Source organism: Tachyglossus aculeatus, chromosome 7, assembly GCF_015852505.1.
Source record: "Tachyglossus aculeatus isolate mTacAcu1 chromosome 7, mTacAcu1.pri, whole genome shotgun sequence".
Classification (NCBI taxonomy): domain Eukaryota; kingdom Metazoa; phylum Chordata; class Mammalia; order Monotremata; family Tachyglossidae; genus Tachyglossus; species Tachyglossus aculeatus.
Window position 1 is genome coordinate 676169 of NC_052072.1, and position 19986 is coordinate 696154.

Here is a 19986-nt window from a genome sequence, read left to right on the forward strand (position 1 = left end):
GAGGAGAAGCACAGAGACTAATGATATGTTCATCGTTATTATTATTATTCATCATCATCATCAATCGTATTTATTGAGCGCTTACTATGTGCAGAGCACTGTACTAAGCGCTTGGGAAGTACAAATTGGCAACATGTAGAGACAGTCCCTATTATCATTATGGCATTTGTTAAGTGCTCACTATGTGCCAAGCACTGTTCTAAGCACTGGGGGTGATACAAGGTGATCAGGTTGTCCCATGTGGTGCTTATCAATCAATCAATCGTATTTATTGAGCGCTTACTGTGTGCAGAGCACTGTGCTAAGTGCTTGGGAAGTACAAGTTGGCAACATATAGAGACAGTCCCTACCCAACAGTGGGCTCACAGTCTAAAAGGGGGAGACAGAGAACAAAACCAAGCATACTAACAAAATAAAATAAATAGAATAGATATGTACAGGTAAAATAAATAAATAAATAAATAGAGTAATAAATATGTACAAACATATATACATATATACAGGTGCTGTGGGGTAGGGAAGGAGGTAAGATGGGGGCATGGAGAGGGGGACGAGGGGGAGAGGAAGGAAGGGGCTCAGCTTGGGAAGGCCTCCTGGAGGAGGTGAGCTCTCAGTAGGGCCTTGAAGGGAGGAAGAGAGCTAGCTTGGCGGATGGGCAGAGGGATTGGGGGCATTCCAGGCCCGGGGGAGGATGTGGGCCGGGGGTCGATGGCGGAACAGGCGAGAACGAGGTACGGTGAGGAGATTAGCGGCAGAGGAGCGGAGGGTGCGGGTGGGCTGGAGGAGAGAAGGGCTTACAGTTTTAATCCCCATTTTACAGATGAGGTAACCGAGGCCCAGAGAAGTTAAGTGGCTAGCCCAAGGTCATCCAGCAGACAAGTGGTGGAGCTGGGATTAGAACCCACAACCTCCGACTCCCAAGCCTGGGCTCTTGCCACTAGGCCGTGCTGCTTCCCCCACAGCTTCGAAAGTGCTGTGTGGCTGGGGTTCATTCATTCATTCATTCAATCGTGTTTATTGAGCGCTTACTGTGTGCAGAGCACTGTACTAAGCACTTGGGAAGTTCAAGTTGGCAACATATAGAGACGGTCCCTACCCAATAACGGGCTCACAGTCTAGAAGAGCAAGGGGTTGGAGCAAGGATCAAAGGGCTTAGGGAAAACAGACCAAAGTTCATAGGTGATGCCAAGGGGAGGGTGAATAGGGAGAGGAGATTGATCAGTCATATTTATTGAGTGTTTACCGTGTGCTGGGCACTGTCGTGGCTCAGTGGAAAGAGCCTGGGCTTGGGAGTCAGAGGTCATGGGTTCAAATCCTGGCTCCGCCAACTGTCAGCTGAGTGACTTTGGGCAAGTCACTTAACTTCTCTGAGCCTGTTACCTCATCTGTAAAATGGGGATAAAGACTGTGAGCCCCACGTGGGACACCCTGATCACTTTGTAACCTCCCCAGCGCTTAGAACAGTGATTTGCACATAGTAAGCACTTAATAAATGCCATTATCATTATTATTATTACTAACCACTTGGGAGAATACAACACAATGTAAGAGACACATTCCCAGCCCACAGTGAGCTTACATGAGAAACCGATCGGGGAAGGCTTTCTGGAGATGTGATTTTAGGAGGGATTTGAGCCGGGGAGAGTGGCGATCTGCCAGATGTGAATAATAATAATAATAATTATGGTATTTGTTAAATGCTTACTATGTGCCAAGCACTGTTCTAAGTGCTGGGGTAGATACGAGGTAATCAGGTTGTCCCACATGGGGCTCACAGTCTTCAGCCCTTTTCCAGATGAGGTAACTGAGGCCCAGAGTAGTTTTTCCTCTCCTCCTCCCTATCCCGCCTCTGCCCTACCTCCTTCTCCTCCCCACAGCACTTGTATATATTTGTCAGAGGTCATGGTTTCAAATCCCGGCTTCGCCACTTGTCAGCTGTGTGACTTTGGGCAAGTCACTTAACTTCTCTATGCCACAGTTACCTCATCTGTAAAATGGGGATTAAGACTGTGAGCCCTATGTGGGACAACCTGGTCGCCTTGTATCCTCCCCAGCGCTTAGAACAGTGCTTTGCACATAGTAAGCACTTAACAAATGCTGTTATTATTATTATTATTTGTACAGATTTATTACTCTATTTTACTTGTACTTATTTACTACTCTATTTTGTTAATGATGTGCATACAGCTGTAATTTTATTTATTCTGATGGTTTTGACACCTGTCTACATGTTTTGTTTTGTTGTCTGTCTCCCCCTTCTAGACTGTGAGCCCGTTGTTGGTTAGGGACCGTCTCTATATGTTGCCAACTTGTACTTCCCAAGCGCTTAGTACAGTGCTGTTCATACAGTAAGCGCTCAATAAATGTGGTTGAATGAATGAAAGTGGCTTGCCCTAGGTCGCACAGCAGACAAGTGGCGGAGGCAGGATTAGAACCCACATCCCCTGACTCCCAAGCCTGGGCTCTTGACACTGTCACCCTGCTTCTCACGCAAACACTGCACAGTACAACACATTATGAGAGACGCATTCCCTGCCCACAATGAGTTTACATAATAATAATAATAATAATAATAATAATGGCATTTGTTAAGCGCTTACTATGTGCAGAGCACTGTTCTAAGCGCTGAAACATGAGAAACTGATTAGGGAAGGCTTTCTGGAGATGTGATTTTAGTAGGGCTTTGAGGACGGGGAGAGTGGCAATCTGCCAGATGTGTTAGAGGAGCAAAGTGTGCGGGCTGGGCTGGAGTGGGAGATTAGTGAAGTGAGGTAGGAGGGGGCGAAGGGATTGAGGGCTTGAAAGCGTATGGTGAGGAGTTTCTGATTGATACGGAGGTGGATGGGTAACCCCTGAAGGGTCTTGAGTGGGGAGATGCCGAATGAACGTTTTATAGAACGTTTAATAGAAGCACCGTGGCTCAGTGGAAAGAGCCCGGGCTTGGGCGTCAGAGGACATGGGTTCTAATCCCGGCTCCGCCGCTTGTCAGCTGTGTGACTTTGGACAAGTCACTTAACTTCTCTGTGCCTCAGTTACCTCATATGCAAAATGGGGATTAAGACTGTGAGCCCCACATGGGACAGCCTGATCACCTTGTATCCACCCCAGTGCTTAGAACAGTGCTTCGCATGTAGTAAGCGGTTAACAAATGCCATTATTATTATTATTATTATTGAAAAATGGCCTGTGCAGAGCTGATGAAGCAGTCAGTGGCTGAGTGCTGTGAGGGGTGGGAGGACTCCTGGAGGTGTGGGCTTCTATGCAGCCAGCAAGGGCCCCTAATCTGTCCCATGGGCCTCTCCGAGCCCCCCAACCCCTGCCCCGTGACAGTCCCAACACAACAGCCAACAGTGGACCGGTGCTGGCAGTAATCAATCCATCCATCAGTGGTGTTTATTGAGCACTTACTGCATGCACGGCAGCGTGGCCTAATGGCTAGAGCCCGGGCTGGGAGTCAGAAGGACCTGGGTTCTAATGCCGGCTCTGCTACTTGTCTGCTTTGTGACTTTGGGCAAGTCACTTCACTTCTCTGGGCTTCAGTTCCATCATCTGCAAAATGCGGATCAAGACTGTGAGCCCTATGTGGAACCCGGACTGTGTCCAACCTGATTATCTTGTATCTACCCCAGTACTTAGAACAGTGCTTGGCACAGAATAAGTGCTTAACAAATACCATTACTATTGTTGTTATTGTTAACAACAATCTCCTCTCTCCTCTCAAGTGCTACTCCATCCACCTGTACTTCAGACCCCATTCCCTGACATCTTATCAAATCTCTCACCCCTTCCCTTATACCCTCCTTAACTTCCATCTTCAACCACTCACTCTCCACTGGTTCCTTCCCCTCTGCCTTCAAACATGCCCATGTCTCCCCCATCCTAAAAAAACCCTCTCTTGACCCCACCTCACCTTCTAGTTATCACCCCATCTCTTTCCTACCATTCCTTTCCAAACTCCTAGAACGAGTCATCTACACCCGCTGCCTCGATTTCCTCAACGTCAACTTTCTCCTTGACCCCCTCCAATCTGGCTTCAATCCCCTACAGTCCACCGAAACTGCCCTCTCAAAGGTCACCAATGACCTCCTTCTTGCCAAATCCAATGGTTCCTAGTCTATTCTAATCCTCCTCGACCTCTCAGCTGCCTTTGACACTGTGGACCACCCACTTCTCCTCAACACGCTGTCCAACCTTGGCTTCACAGACTCCGTCCTCTCCTGGTTCTCCTATCTCTCCAGCCGTTCATTCTCAGTCTCCTTTGCCGGCTCCTCCTCCCCCTCCCATCCCCTAACTGTAGGGGTTCCTTAAGGGTCAGTTCTTGGTCCCCTTCTGTTCTCTATCTACACTCACTCCCTTGGTGAACTCATTTGCTCCCACGGCTTCAACTACCACCTCTATGCTGATATCACCAAAATCTCCATCTCTGCCCCTGCTCTCTCTCCCTCCCTTCAGGCTCGTGTCTCCTCCTGCCTCCAGGACATCTCCATCTGGATGTCTGCCCGCCATCTAAAACTCAATATGTCCATGACTGAACTCCTTATCTTCCCTCCCAAACCCTGCCCTCTCCCTGACTTTCCCATCACTGTTGACGGCACTACCATCCTTCCCATCTCACAAGCCCGCAAGCTCGGTGTCATCCTCGACTACGCTCTCCGTCACCAAAACCTGCCGGTCTCATCTCCACAACATCGCCAAGATCCACCCTTCCCTCTCCATCCAAACCTCTACCTTGCTGGTTCAATCTCTCATCCTATCCCAACTGGATTACTGCATCGGCCTCCTCTCTGATCTCCCATCCTCCTGTCTCTCCCCACTTAAGTCTATGCTTCATGCTGCTGCCCGGATCATCTTTGTGCAGAAATGCTCTGGGCATGTTACTCCCCTCCTCAAAAATCTCCAGTGGCTCCCAATCAACCTATGAATCAAGCAAAAACTCCTCACTCTCTGCTTCAAGGCTCTCCATCACCTCACCCACTCCTACATCACCTCCCTTCTCTCCTTCTACAGCCCAGCCCGCACCCTCTGCTCCTCTGATGCTAACCTCCTCACTGGGTCTCGTTCTTGCCCATCCCACCATCGACCCCCAGCCCACATCCTCCCCCCGGCTTGGAATGTCCTCCCTCCACACATCCGCCAAGCTAGCTCTCTTCTTTCCTTCAAAACCCTACTGAGAACTCACCTCCTCCAAGAGGCCTTCCCAGACTGAGCCCCCTTTTTCCTCTCCCCCTCCCCCCAGCCCTACCTCCTTACCCACCCCACAGCACCTGTATATATGCTTGTGCAGATTTATTACTCTATTTTACTTGAACATATCTACTATTCTATTTATTTTGTTAATGATGTGCATTTAGCTTTAATTCTGTTTGTTCTGACGACTTGACACCAGTCCACATGTTTTGTTTTGTTGTCTGTCTCTCCCTTCTAGACTGTGAGCCTGTTGTTGGGTAGGGACCATCTCTCTATGTTGCCAACTTGTACTTCCCAAGCGCTTAGTTCAGTGCTCTGCACACAGTAAGTGCTCAATAAATACGATTGAATGGATGAATGAATGTTATTATTGTTACCAAGCACTTGGGAGAGGACAGAACAACAGAGTGGGTAGACACATTCCTCGCCCACAGGGAGGTACAGTCTAGAAGGGGAGACGGATGTTAATAGAAATAAAGAAATTAGGCATCTGGACATAAGGACTGTGAGGCTGAGGGAGGGGTGAAGAAAGCCCAAATGCAAGGGGGACGCAGAAGGGAGTGGGAGAAGAGGAAATGAGGGCCTTGTGGGGTCACTATGGGGTCAAACGCAATGGCTGAACCCCCTTTTCCCCCACCAAACCTCCGCTTCCCCCAGGGCTGGGCTGGTGAGGAGGTGAGGGGGAGGCGCTATTTAAAGGAGCAGCTGCTAATTCCAGCTCTCAGGACAGGCGGGGCGGATAGCCGGTGGTTTTTCAGGAGTTTTTTGGGGAGTTTTTCTGGGATAATGACAGGCGGAGGGCGAGGGTGAGTCTGGAGTGAGAAGCTGAGGGCGGAGCCGGGGGCAGAGGCCGGGGGACCAGCTGTAGGGCCCGGGGTGCCGGGAGGCCTTCTGACCCCCTGCTCTAGGGAAGCAGCGTGGCTCTGTGGAAAGAGCCCGGGCTTTGGAGTCAGAGGTCATGGGTTCAAATCCCGGCTTCACCACTTGTCAGCTGTGTGACTTTGGGCAAGTCACTTCACTTCTCTGCGCCTCAGTTACCTCACCTGTAAAGTGGGGATTAAGATTGTGAGCCCCCTGTGGAACAACCTGATTACCTTGTATCCTCCCCAGTGCTTAGAACAGTGCTTTGCACAGAGTAAGCACTTAACAAATACTATTATTCTTATTATTATTCTTCTTCTTATTATTATTATTATGGTCCCCCATCCAGTGATGATATGTCCAGACATAGTGGGGTGGGGCATTCCCCTCTGTCTATGCTGGGTCAGGCCTGTGGCCCATTAGGTGGGCCAGGGTACCTGGGGGAAGGAGAAGTGGAGTGGCCTTCTAGACTGTGAGCCCGCTGTTGGGTAGTGGCCGTCTCTATATGTTGCCAACTTGTACTTCCCAAGCGCTTAGTACAGTGCTCTGCACACAGTAAGCGCTCAATAAATATGAATGAATGAATGAATGAATGGCCTAGTAGGAAGAGCAGAGGCCTGAGTTCTAATCCCCCCTCCTCCAGTTACCTGCTCTGTGACCTTGGCCAAGTCACTTCACTTCTCTGGGCCTCAGTTCCCTCATCTGTAAAATGGGGATTCAACGCCTGTTCTCCCTCCTACTTCCAATGTGAGCCCCATGTGGAGGCTGATCATCTTTTATCATCATCATCATCATCATCAATCATATTTATTGAGCGCTTACTATGTGTAGAGCACTGTACTAAGCGCTTGGGAAGTACAAATTGGCAACATATAGAGACAGTCCCTACCCAACAGTGAGCTCACAGTCTAAAAGACTTTTATCTTCCCCAGCACTTAGGACAGTGCTTGGCACATTATAAGTGCTTCACAAATACCCTTATTATTGTTACTATTCTCCCCCATCTAGACTGTGAGCCCGTTGTTGGGTAGGGACCGTCTCTATATGTTGCTGACTTGTACTTCCCAAGCACTTAGTACAGTGCTCTGCACATAGTAAGCATTTAATAAATATGATTGAATGGATCCCAGCTCCACCCCGGGCCTGTTGGGTGACCTTGGCCAAGCCACTTACCCTCCCTGGGCCCCATTTTCTCCTTTGTAGAGTGGGATATAATTTTGTAGAATGCAGAGACAAAAAGTCCTGGGTTCTAAGTCTGGTTCCCACCACTTCTCTGCTGTGTGCCCTCAGGCAAGTCACTTCACTTCTCTGGACCTCATCTGTAAAATGGGGATTAAGACTGTGAGCCCCATGTGGGACAAGGGACTGTGTCCAACCTGATTAACTGATATCTACCCCAGCGCTTAGAACAGTGCTTGGAACATAATAAGCACGTAACAAGTACCAGCTTGTTGGGGCAGAGAATGTGTCTGTTTATTGTTAAATTGTCCTCTCCCAAGCGCTTAGTACAGTGCTTTGCACACAGTAAGCGCTCAATAAATGCGATTGAATGAGTGATTTTTCTCCCCCCAAACTGTAAGCTTGTTGTGGACAGGGAATGTGTCTGTTTATTGTCCTCTTCCAAGCGCTTAGTACAGTGCTCCACGCACAGTAAGCGCTCAATAAATGCGATTGAATGAATCCATCTCTTCCTCTCACTAAGACTGTGCCTCTGTGCCCATGGTGGGCACAGGCTGGGTCGGATCTGATTATCCCGTGTGGGCCCGAGTGCGTGGCACAAAGTGAGTACCAAATTGATACACACAGGCCAACTTGGAGGCCGGCTTGCACAGAGCTGGACCGTGACGAAATTCCTCTGCCTATCTCCGGGTGCCCGGGCCAGGCATTGCTCGCAGCTGGTTCCTGGCACACGCCGGGCCCCTTAGGCGCGTGCTCGGCCCCAAGGGTCCGTGCCCGCCTCCACGGGCACACGCGTGTCACAGCTCAGGCGGTCTCCGGTCGTCACACGGGAGGGACCGGGCCGAAGGGGAATGGCAGAGTCTTGGAGTCTGTGGGCCAGAGGGAGGGGGTGGTCACCCCTCTCGGCCCCGCGCTGATCCCACCCTAAGTCTGTCTCCGGACCGTTTCCGGACTGGCCTGGACCGCCTGGGCCTGCTCTGCCCACGGAACCCTAAATTTAGGCTTTAATTGTCAGGCCCGAAAGCCGGCCGGCCTTTCCCTGCCCTTCCCTGCCTGAGGTCTGGCTTGGGGCGGACAGCGGGGACGTGTGAGGAAAGGCTATTTTGAGGCGCTGCCTGGCCGGTCATTGGCGGGCAGTCACTGGGCATTCAGGCAGTCAGATCCTGGACGGCCCATCTCCTCCAAGAGGCCTTCCCTGATTAAGCCCTCCTTTCCTCTTCTCCCACTCCCTTCTGCGTCACTCTGACTTGCTCCCGTTCTTCAACCCCCCTCCCAGCCCCCCAGCACTTGTGCCCACACCTGTCATTTATTTATTTACTTCTATTAATGTCTGTCTCCCCCTCTATACTGTAAGCTCATTTTGGGCAGTAAAATAAAGTAAAATTATTAAGCGCTTACTATGTGCAAAGAAGCACTGTTCTAAGCGCTGGAGGGGTTACAAGGTGATCAGGTTGTCCCACGGGGGGCTCACAGTCTTAATCCCCATTTTGCATATGAGGTAACTGAGGCCCAGAGAGGTGAAGTGACTTGCTCAAAGGATTAGAACCCACCTCCTCTGAATCCCAAGCCCGGGCTCTTCATTCATTCATTCATTAAATCGTATTTATTGAGCGCTTACTGTGTGCAGAGCACCGTACTAAGCACTTGGGAAGTACAAGTTGGCTTTACTGCATCAGCCTTCTCTCTGATCTCCCATCCTCGTGTCTCTCCCCACTTCAATCCATACTTCATGCTGCTGCCCGGATTGTCTTTGTCCAGAAACGCTCTGGGCATGTTACTCCCCTTCTCAAAAATCTCCGGTGGCTACCAATCAATCTGCGCATCAGGCAGAAACTCCTCACCCTGGGCTTCAAGGCTGTCCATCACCTCGCCCCCTCCTACCTCACCTCCCTTCTCTCCTTCTACTGCCCAGCCCGCAACCTCCGCTCCTCCACCGCTAATCTCCTCACTGTACCTCGTTCTCGCCTGTCCCACCATCGACCCCCGGCCCACGTCATCCCCCGGGCCTGAAATGCCCTCCCTCCGCACATCTGCCCAGCTCGCTCTCTTCCTCCCTTCAAGGCCCTACTGAGAGCTCACCTCCTCCAGGAGGCCTTTCCAGACTGAGCCCCTTCCTTCCTCTCCCCCTCCTCCTCCTCTCCATCCCCTCCTCCTTCCCTCCTTCCCTTCCCCACAGCACCTGTATATATGTATATATGTTTGTACATATTTATTACTCTATTTATTTTACTTATACATTTTTATTCTACTTATTTTATTTTGTTAATATGTTTTGTTTTGTTCTCTGTGTCCCCCTTCTAGACTGTGAGCCCACTGTTGGGTAGGGACCGTCTCTATATGTTGCCAACTTGTACTTCCCAAGCGCTTAATACAGTGCTCTGCACACAGTAAGCGCTCAATAAATATGATTGAATGAATGAACGAATTCAAGCGAATCGGGCTGGACCCAGACTCTGTCCCATGTGGGGCTCACAGTCTCAAACCCCATTTCACAGATGAGGTCACTGAGGCCCAGAGAAGTGAAGTGATTTGCCCAAGTTCACATGGAAGACAAGTGGCAGAACCGGAATTAGAACCCGTGACCTTCTGACTCCTAGGTCTGGGTTTTGCCCACTCTGCCCCGGCCCCCATTTCTGAGAGGGAGTCGATGGTGCTGTCTGGGCTGGAGTGGGGGCCTGGGCCGCGGGGGCACGATGTCTTCACCAGTTAGAGCCGGCCACGACTGTTACTGTCCAACTGGTGGCCCTCCAGCAGTAATTGGTATCGATTAAACGCTCACTGTGGGCAGAACGCAGTTCTAAAAGCTGGGAGTGAGTACCCAGGTGGGAATTAGACACAGACATTGTCTCTTGTGAGGCCCTCTGCCCGAAAGATGTTGCCGACTTGTACTTCCCAAGCGCTTAGTACAGTGCTCTGCACACAGTAAGCGCTCAATAAATACTATTGAATGAATGAATGAAAGGGAGAAAAAATCATCATCATCATCAATCGTATTTATTGAGCGCTTACTGTGTGCAGAGCACTGTACTAAGCGCTTGGGAAGTCCAAGTTGGCAACATATAGAGACAGTCCCTACCCAGCAGTGGGCTCACAGTCTAAAAGGGGGAGACAGAGAACAAAACCAAACATACTAACAAAATAAAATAAATAGAATACAAAACCAAACATACTAACAAAATAAAAGAAAAGATAGATTGTACCCTTATATGATGGCTAGGGAGAGGGAGGCTCAGAGAGGGTTGGTGGCTTGCCCAAAACCACAAAAGTAGAGCTGGGATTTGAACCGAAGTGTACTAATAATAATCAATCAATTGTATTTGTTGAGTGGTTACTATGTGCAGAGCGCTGTACTAAGGGCGTGGGAGAGTACAATTATAATAGTAATGGTGGGATCTGTTAAGTGCTTCCTATGAGCCCAAAATTGTGCTGAGCGCTAGGGTAGTTAGTCAATCAATCAATCATATTTACTGAGCGCTTTCTGTGTGCAGAGCACTGTACTAAGCATTTGGGAGCGCCTAATCCAACAGAGTTGGTAGAAACATTCCCTGTCCACAACAAGCTCACAGTCTAGAGGACAGTGAGAAATAGTCCCTGTTCCATGTGGGACTCACAGTTTAAGGGGGAGGGAGAGCAGGTATTGAACCCCCATTTTACAGAGAAGCAGCATGGCTCAGTGGAAGGAGCCCGGGCTTTGGAGTCAGAGGTCATGGGTTCAAATCCCGGCTCCGCCAATTGTCAGCTGTGAGACTTTGGGCAAGTCACTTAACTTCTCTGGGCTTCAGTTCCCTCATCTGTAAAATGGGGATTAAGACTGTGAGCCCCCCGTGGGACAATCTGATCACCTTATAACCTCCCCAGCGCTTAGAACAGTGCTTTGCACATAGTAAGCGCTTAATAAATGCCATTATTATTATTATTATTATTATTATTACAGTTAAGGAAATTGAGGCAAGGGACTAAACCAAGGCCACACAGCAGGTGAGTGGCTGAGTTGGGATTGGAACCTAGGACCTCTTCCTCTTTGTCCTTTTCCACTAAGCCATACTGCTTCTCATTGATTATTATTATTATTATCAAGTGCTTTTGAGTCCTTTCCAATTCATAGCAACTCTATAGATAGACTTTCTCCAGAACATCCTGTCTTCTGCCATAATCCGTAACCTTTCTAACGGTTCTCCCGTTATGATTGTACAGTGCTCTGCACACAGTAAGCGCTCAATAAATACGATTGAATGAATGAATGAGTGATTGTTATGGTCTCTATCCATCTAGTTGCCAGGCTGCCTCTTCCATGTTTTCCATGGACTTTTCCTAGCAGTAGTGTCTTCTCCAGAGAATCAGTCCTCCTGATGATGTGTCCAAAATATGCTCATCTAAGTGGAGTCATTTGGCCTTCCAAAGACCACCTTGGCTTAATTTGCTCCAAAATCTATCTGTTTGTTTTTCGGGCAGTCCATGGTATTCTCAAAAGCCTTCTCCAACACCACATTTCAAAAGAACCTTTCTATCCTGTTAGAAAGAATGCTTTCTATCTTTCTTTCCTGTTTTTTCACTGTCCAGCTTTCGGATCCATACATTATCAGTGGAAGCATCATAGAATTGACAGTTTGTATTTCTGTGGCAATTATATGAGCACATTTCATGACTTTTCCCAGGCTCTTCATACCAAGTCTTCCTAACATTAATCTTCGGTATATTTCTTGACTTCCTTTATTGAACTTCTGTGCACAGAGTGCTGTACTGAGCCCTTGGGAGAATGCAAGCGACTCTTTGGATACGATTACTACCTTCAAGAAGCTTACAGTTTACTGTATGCAGACCACTGTACTGAGCGCCTGGTAGAGTTCCGTAGCGTTAGCAGATGTGATCCCTGTCCTCAAGAAGCTTCCAGTCTACTGTGTGTAGCACACTGTACTGAGCGCTTGGGAGAGGACAATAGAGTTGTGGACGTGAGCCGTCCCCTCAAGAAGCTTACGGTTTACTGTGGGCGGAGCACTGTGCTGAGCTTAGTACAGTGCTTTGCACACAGTAAGTGCTCAATAAATACGATTGATTGATTGAGCGTTTTAGAGAGGACAGTAGAGTTAGGAGATGTTGTTCTTTCCAAACTTTTGACCTTTTACCATATAAGTCCATCCTGAGCCAAACTAATACAATTGCTGATTTGGATTTTATTCACTTTGGGGAGCTTTTTTGTTTGAAGGGGAATATGGCCAATGATACGTAAATGATTTTACATTTGAGAAGCAGCGTGGCTAAGTGGAAAGAGCACGGGTTTGAGAGTCAGAGGATGTGGGTTCTAATCACAGCTCCCCCACTTGTCTGTGTGCAGAACACTGTACTAAGTATTTGTACTAAGCATTAACCTTCCAAACCTTCTAGACTGTGAGCCCACTGTTGGGTGGGGACCGTCTCTATATGTTGCCAACTTGTACTTCCCAAGCACTTAGTACAGTGCTCTGCACACAGTAAGCGCTCAATAAATACGATTGAATGAATTTGGGAAAACCTAATCCAACAGAGTTGGTAGAAACATTCCCTGCCCACAACAAGCTCACAGTCTAGAGGACAGTCAGAAATAATCCCTGTTCCACCTGGGACTCACAGTTTAAGGGGGAGGGAGAGCAGGTATTGAACCCCCCCCATTTTACAGAGAAGCAGCATGGCTCAGTGGAAAGAGCCCGGGCTTTGGAGTCAGAGGTCATGCGTTCAAATCCTGGCTCCGCCAGTTGTCAGCTGTGTGACTTTGGGCAAGTCACTTAACTTCTCTGGGCTTCAGTCACCTCATCTGTAAAATGGGGATTGAGACTGTGAGCCCCACATGGGGCAACGTGATGACCTTGCATCTACCCCAGCACTTAGAACAGTGCGTGGCACATAGAAAGTGCTTAATAAATGCATTATTATTATTTCATGTACTCTGGGATCTGAGAGAAGAGTGAGCGCAGCAGGAGACCCAAACAGCTGTGTTGTGGAGAGCCGAAAATTGGGAAACCAATACCCGAGGGAGGGCAGAGAGAGCGTTCTAAGGACACGGAAAACAGACAGCGCTACGTCTTAGCTGAAAGCTGAGATAGAGCCACCGGCTTAGGAGAGTCGGCAGGACACCCAGCCGGCAAGGAGGGAGTGGCTCCCACTCAACAAAACCTTCCAAAAGGAACCAGAGACAAAGGAGGCAAAATAGTAAACAGCACCACAAACACAAGGGGAAACCTTTTTGTGCACCCAGTCAACCCTTTAGTGGAATTTATTGAGCGCTTCCTTTTCATTCAGTTGTATTTATGGAGCACTGACTGTGTGCGGAGCACTGCACTAAGGGCTTGAGAGAGTTGTTGTTGTGCTGTCGAGTCGTGTCCGACCCATAGCGACGTCATGGACACGTCTTTCCCAGAACGCCCTGCCTCCATCTGCAATCGTTCTGGTCGTGGATCCGCGGGGTTTTCTTGGGAAAGATCTGGAAGCAGTTTACCATGGCCTCAACTCGTGTCTCCACCCTCGATTCTCTCCCGTGCTGCTGCTGCCCAGCACGGGGGAGTTTTGACTTGTAGCACATAGCCTGCCATTTTTAGACTGTGAGCCCACTGTTGGGTAGGGACTGTCTCTATATGTTGCCAATTTGTACTTCCCAAGCGCTTAGTACAGTGCTCTGCACATAGTAAGCGCTCAATAAATACGATTGATGATGATGATTCGCTAGCCACTGCCCGAGCTAAGAATGGCGTGGATAGGCCTCTGCTTGACTCTCCCTCCCGTAATTGAGACTGGTGGAAGACTGGAAACTCTCCAGGTGTGACCCTGAGAGGTGGCTTGGGAGAGGACATTACAACAATAAACAGACACATTCGCTGCCCACAATGAGCTTACATACATGCTATAGGGGAGCACTGTACTAAGTGCTTAGGAGAGCACAATCTATCAAGAGTTGGTGGACATGTTCCCTGCCCACAAGGAGACAGACAGACATTAGTATGAATAAATAAATTACAATTATAGACATAAGTGCTATGGGGCTGAGGGAGGGGTGAATAAAGAGTGCAAATCCAAGTTCATTCAATCATATTTATTTTATTTTGTTAGTATGTTTGGTTTTGTTCTCTGTCTCCCCCTTTTAGACTGTGAGCCCACTGTTGGGTAGGGACTGTCTCTGTATGTTGCCAATTTGTACTTCCCAAGCGCTTAGTACAGTGCTCTGCACATAGTAAGTGCTCAATAAATACGATTGATGATGATGATGATGATGTTTCTTGAATGCTTACTGTGTGCAAAGCACTTTATGGAGCACTTGAGAGAGTACAATACAACAGTCACATTCCCAGCGCTTAGAACAGTGCTTTGCACATAGTAAGCACTTAATAAGTGCCATCGTTATTATTATTATTATTCCCTGCCCACAATGAGCTTACGGTCTAGAGGGGGAGATGGACGTTAATATAAATATAGTACAATATTACACCACAATATTATAATACAGTATTTTACTACATATTATAGAACAGAGTTCTGGCTAAATTCCCATCTATCCTTGCACTGCACACATTGATTCCCCGAAGAGAAAATGTGAAGGGATTACATTTAGGTTCACGGGCGAAAGGAAGTTTTCATTTTTAAAGAGATCGAGTGAGTCGTCTGCCATAGCCTGCGTCTGCTGATGCCAGCCTGAGTCCTATCGCCCTCCGGCTTCTTCTTCACCCAGCTTTCTCTGCTGTGGCTGATGCATGAAAATTTCAGATTTTTATCTGCAAAGGTCTGGTGGAGGAGGGCAAGCGGGTAGAGTCTAGCCGGCCCCTAACACAGCCGAAAGGAAATATTTGTATCTAGAAGAAAGGGAGGGAGGCAGGGGGAAAGAAAAGGAGAAAAAGAGAGAAAGAAAAGCTTACACACTTGGAGTTCAACTCGAGTCAGTTCCCATTCTAGTAAATTCAGATGAATGAATGACTTAAAAATGTGTGCTGTAGTAATAATAATAACATTGGCATTTGTTTAGCACTTACTATGTGCCAGGTACTGTACTAAGCGCTGGGGTGGCTACAAGCCAATCGGGTTGGACACAATCCCTATCCTACATAGGGGCTCACAGTCCCTACCCTACATAGGGGCTCACAGTCTCAATCCCCATTTTACAGATGGGGGAACTGAGGCCCAGAGAAGCGAAGTGACTTGCCCAAGGTTCCACGGCAGACTTGTGGCTGTGCTGAGATTAGAACCCGTGACCTTCTGACTCCCAGGACTGTGCGCTACCGTCTATGTCATGCTGCTTAGTTCTGGTCTTTCTGGCTAGCTGGGATGGAGTCAGAAAGGTAGCATAAGCCAAGCACCCTTTGTTTTTTTGATGGTTTTTGTTAAGCGCTTACTATGTGCCAAGCACTGTTCTAAGCGCTGACTGCTTATCCTTAACTGCATATGGTGTATATATAGCCCTAGGCCGGACATCTTCTTTTTTCAGAATGCTTGCTGAGCACTTTCTGTTTTCAGAATGCTGTCCAGCGCTTAGAACAGTGCTTGGCACATAGTAAACGCTTAATAAATACCATCATTATCATTACTGGGTGCCTACTGTGCTAAGGGTGCTGAGAAGTAGCATCGCGTAGTTGATAGAGCACTGACTTGGGAGCCAGAAGGTCATGGGTTCTAATCCTGTTTGCTCCACTTAATAATAATAATAATAATAATGATGGTATTTGTTAAGCGCTTACTATGTGCGAATCACTGTTCTAAGCGCTGGGGAGGTTACAGGGTGATCGGGTTGTCCCACGGGGGGCTCACAGTTTTTAATCCCCATTTTGCAGATGAGGTGACAGAGGCCCAGAGAAGCTAAGTGACTTGCCCAAAGTCACACAGCTGACAATTGGAGTATTGATGATAAATATGATTGATGATAACCTGATTACCCTGTATCTCCCCCAGCACTTAGAACAGTGCTTGGCACATTGTAAGCACTTAACAAATACCATTATTATTATTATTATTATACATGAAAATCAGGTTGGACAAAGCCCCTGTCCCATACAGGGCTTGCACCATCTAAGAGGGAAGGAGAACTGGTATTGAACCCCTATTTTACAGATGAGGGAACTGAGGCACCGAGAAGGGGAAGTGACTTGCCTAAGACCACCCCAGAGGAGCAGGGATGAGAACCCAGGGCAGATCCCTGGAGAAGCAGCATGGCTCAGTGGAAAAAGCACGGGCTTTGGAGTCAGAGATCATGGGTTCGAATCCCGGCTCTGCCACATGTCCGCTGTGTGACCTTGGGCAAGTCACTTAACTTCTCTGAGCCTCAGTTACCTCATCTGTAAAATGGGGATTAAGACTGTGAGCCCCACGTGGGACAACCTGATCACTTTGTATCCCCCCAAGCGCTTAGAACAGTGCTTTGCACACAGTAAGCGCTTAACAAATGCCAGCATTATTATTATTATTATTATCCCGTGACTGGCAGGCCTGGGCTCTAGCTGTTAGGCCGCCCTGCCCCTCATTCATTCATTCAATTTTATATATTAATAATAATGATGGTATTTGTTAAGCACTTACTATGTAACAAGCACTGTTCTAAGCGCTGAGGTAGATACAAGGTAATCATGTTGTCCCACGTGGGGCTCACAGTCTTAATCCCCATTTTACAGATGAAGTAACTGGGGGCCCAGAGAAGTGAAGTGACTTGCCCCCGGTCACACAGCAGACAAGTGGCGGAGCCAGGATTAGAACCCACAACTTCTGACTCCCAAGCCCGTGCTTGGGCAAAGCACTGTACTGAGCACTTGGGAAAGTACAGTACGTCAATAAACGGCGACATTCCCTGCCCATAACGAGCTCAGAGTCTAGAGGAGCCGGGCCCTGGCCCGTGACCCCTCATTTGGGGTGGCTGACCCCAAATGCTGGTTTTTTCTCTAGCAGGGGACGCCGGCAGGGTTGGAGGGCGGCCATGGCCAAGATGGAGGTGAAGTCGTCGCTCCTGGACAACATGATCGGCGTCGGGGACATGGTCCTCCTGGAGCCGCTCAACGAGGACACTTTCATCGACAACCTCCGGCAACGCTTTGACCACGGCGAAGTCTACGTCAGTGTCCTCCCGGCCCGGTCCCTGTCTGCCCCCCTCCCTCCCGTTCGCGACGGGTTCCTGCCCCTCAGCCTGATCCCAGCCCGCTTCCTGCTCTCTAATAATAATCGTGATGGGATTTGTTAAGTGCTTATTGTGTGCCAGGCACTGTACTAAGCGCTGGGGTGGATACGAGCGAATGGAGCCCATGTGGGGCTCCCTGTCTCCATCCCCATTTTACAGATGAGGCCCAGAGACTCTTCCTCCCTTCAAGGCCCTACTGAGAGCTCACCTCCTCATCCCAGCCCGCTTCCTGCTCTCTAATAATAATCGTGATGGGATTTGTTAAGCGCTTACTGTGTACCATGCACTGTACTAAGCGCCGGGGTGGATACAAGCGAATGGAGCCCATGTGGGGCTCCCTGTCTCCATCCCCATTTTACAGATGAGGCCCAGAGACTCTTCCTCCCTTCAAGGCCCTACTGAGAGCTCGCCTCCTCCAGGAGGCCTTCCCAGACTGAGCCCCTTCCTTCCTCTCCCCCTTGTCCCCCTCTCCATCCCCCCATCTTACCTCCTTCCCTTCCCCACAGCACCTGTATATATGTATATATGTTTGTACATATTTATTACTCTATTTTACTTGTACATATCTAGTCTATTTTATTTTGTCAGTATGTTTGGTTTTGTCTCCCCCTTTTTGACTGTGAGCCCACTGTTGGGTAGGGACTGTCTCTATATGTTGCCAATTTGTACTTCCCAAGCGCTTAGTACAGTGCTCTGCATACAGTAAGCGCTCAATAAATACGATTGATGATGATGATGATGATGCCAGGCACTGTACTAAGCGCTGGGGTGGATACGAGCAAATGGGGCCCATGTGGGGCTCCCTGTCTCCATCCCCATTTTACAGATGAGGCCCAGAGAGGTGAAATGACTTGCTTAAGGTCATACAGGAGACAAGTGGCGGAGCCAGATTTAGAACCCATGACTTTCTAACTCCCAGGCCCAGGCTCTACCCGCCTTGCTGTGCTGCCATGCCAGGCACTGTACTAAGCGCTGGGGTGGGTCGAAGCAAATCGGGTTGGACACAGCCCCTGTCCCACGTGGGGCTCACAGTCTCCATCCCCGTTTTACAGGTGAGGGAACTGAGACCCAGAGAAGTGAAGTAACTTGCCCAGGGTCACATAGCAGACAAGGGGCAGAGTGGGCCTGATCCCTGTCCCTGTCCCTTTCCCTTGGGGAGGAGGGAGTCAGCATTTGCATCCACTGGTGGGAAGCGCTCAGACAGCTGGGAATATGTTCCCCGTCTCCAATCCCTTCCCACCCCCCACCCCCAAAAACTGCCTCCGTGGACCTCCCTCTCTCCCCGCTTCTCCCTGAGACGCGTGTCTGTTGCCGTGTCGCTGACATGACACGTGGCCTGGAGAGCGAGGACCAATGGCCACGGCCCTTTCCCCGACCCCAAAGTTCGGGGAGTGGACCCCGCAGGCCGTCCCCAAAATCCAGGGCATGGACCCTGCAGACCGGCCCCAAAATCTGGGGCGTGGACCCCACAGACCAGCCCCAGGGACAGACCCGAGAGGGTGTCAGAAGGCGGGAGAGGGCTTCTATCAATCAATCAATCAATCATATTTATTGAGTGCTTAATATGTGCAGAGCACTGTACTAAGCACTTGGGAGGTACAAATTGACAACATATAGAGACAGTCCCTACCCAACATTGGGCTCACAGTCTAAAATGGGGAGACAGAGAACAAAACCAAACATACTAACAAAATAAAATAAATAGAATAGATATGTACAAGTAAAATAAAGAAATAGAGTAATAAATATGTACAAACATATACATATATACAGGTGCTGTGGGGAAGGGAAGGAGGTAAGACTGTGAGCCCACTGTTGGGTAGGGACTGTCTCTATATGTTGCCAACTTGTACTTCCCAAGCACTTAGTACAGTGCTCTGCACACAGTAAGCGCTCAATAAATACGATTGATTGATGATTGACCTCCAGGAGGCCTTCCCAGACTGAGCCCCTTCCTTCCTCTCCCCCTCGTCCCCCTCTCCATCCCCCATCTTACCTCCTTCCCTTCCCCACAGCACCTGTATATATGTATATATGTTTGTGCATATTTATTAATCTATTTATTTATTTTACTTGTACATATCTATTCTATTTATTTAGTTAGTATGTTTGGTTTTGTTCTCTGTCTCCCCCTTTTAGACTGTGAGCCCACTGTTGGGTAGGGACTGTCTCTATATGTTGCCAACTTGTACTTCCCAAGTGCTTAGTACAGTGCTCTGCACACAGTAAGTGCTCAATAAATACGATTGACGCGTCTGGACCGCCCAGGGGCAGGCTGGAAAGCACTGTATTAAGTGCTCAGGAGAGGACAGTAATGTTGTTAGACACAGTCCCTGCCCTCAGGGAGTTGACAGTTTCCTGGGTGCAGAGCACTGTACTAAGCACTTGGGAGAGCACTGTGGAGTCAGTAGTAATAATAATAATAATAATAATAATGATGGCATTTTTTAAGTGCTTACTATGTGCAAAGCACTGTTCTAAGCACTGGAGGTGATACAAGGTGATCAGTTTGGCCCACCGGGGGGGCTCGCAGTCTTAATCCCCATTTTACAGATGAGGTAACAGAGGCCCAGAGAAGTGAAGTGACTTCCTTAAAGTCCCAGAGCTGACAAGTGGCAGAGCCAGGATACGAACCCATGACC

General features: G+C 48.7%; 1 protein-coding gene across 1 annotated transcript in view; it reads left to right on the forward strand.

Annotated features, from left to right (window-relative positions):
- The window catches only part of MYO1B (myosin IB), a 133100-nt gene that overhangs the window by 16755 nt on the left and 96359 nt on the right, over positions 1 to 19986 (forward strand). Inside the window, exon 2 of the mRNA XM_038749280.1 lies at positions 17119 to 17281. Within this exon, the coding sequence (XP_038605208.1) occupies positions 17147 to 17281 (135 nt within the window). The 5' untranslated portion in view covers positions 17119 to 17146. The remainder of the gene's footprint in view (positions 1 to 17118; positions 17282 to 19986) is intronic.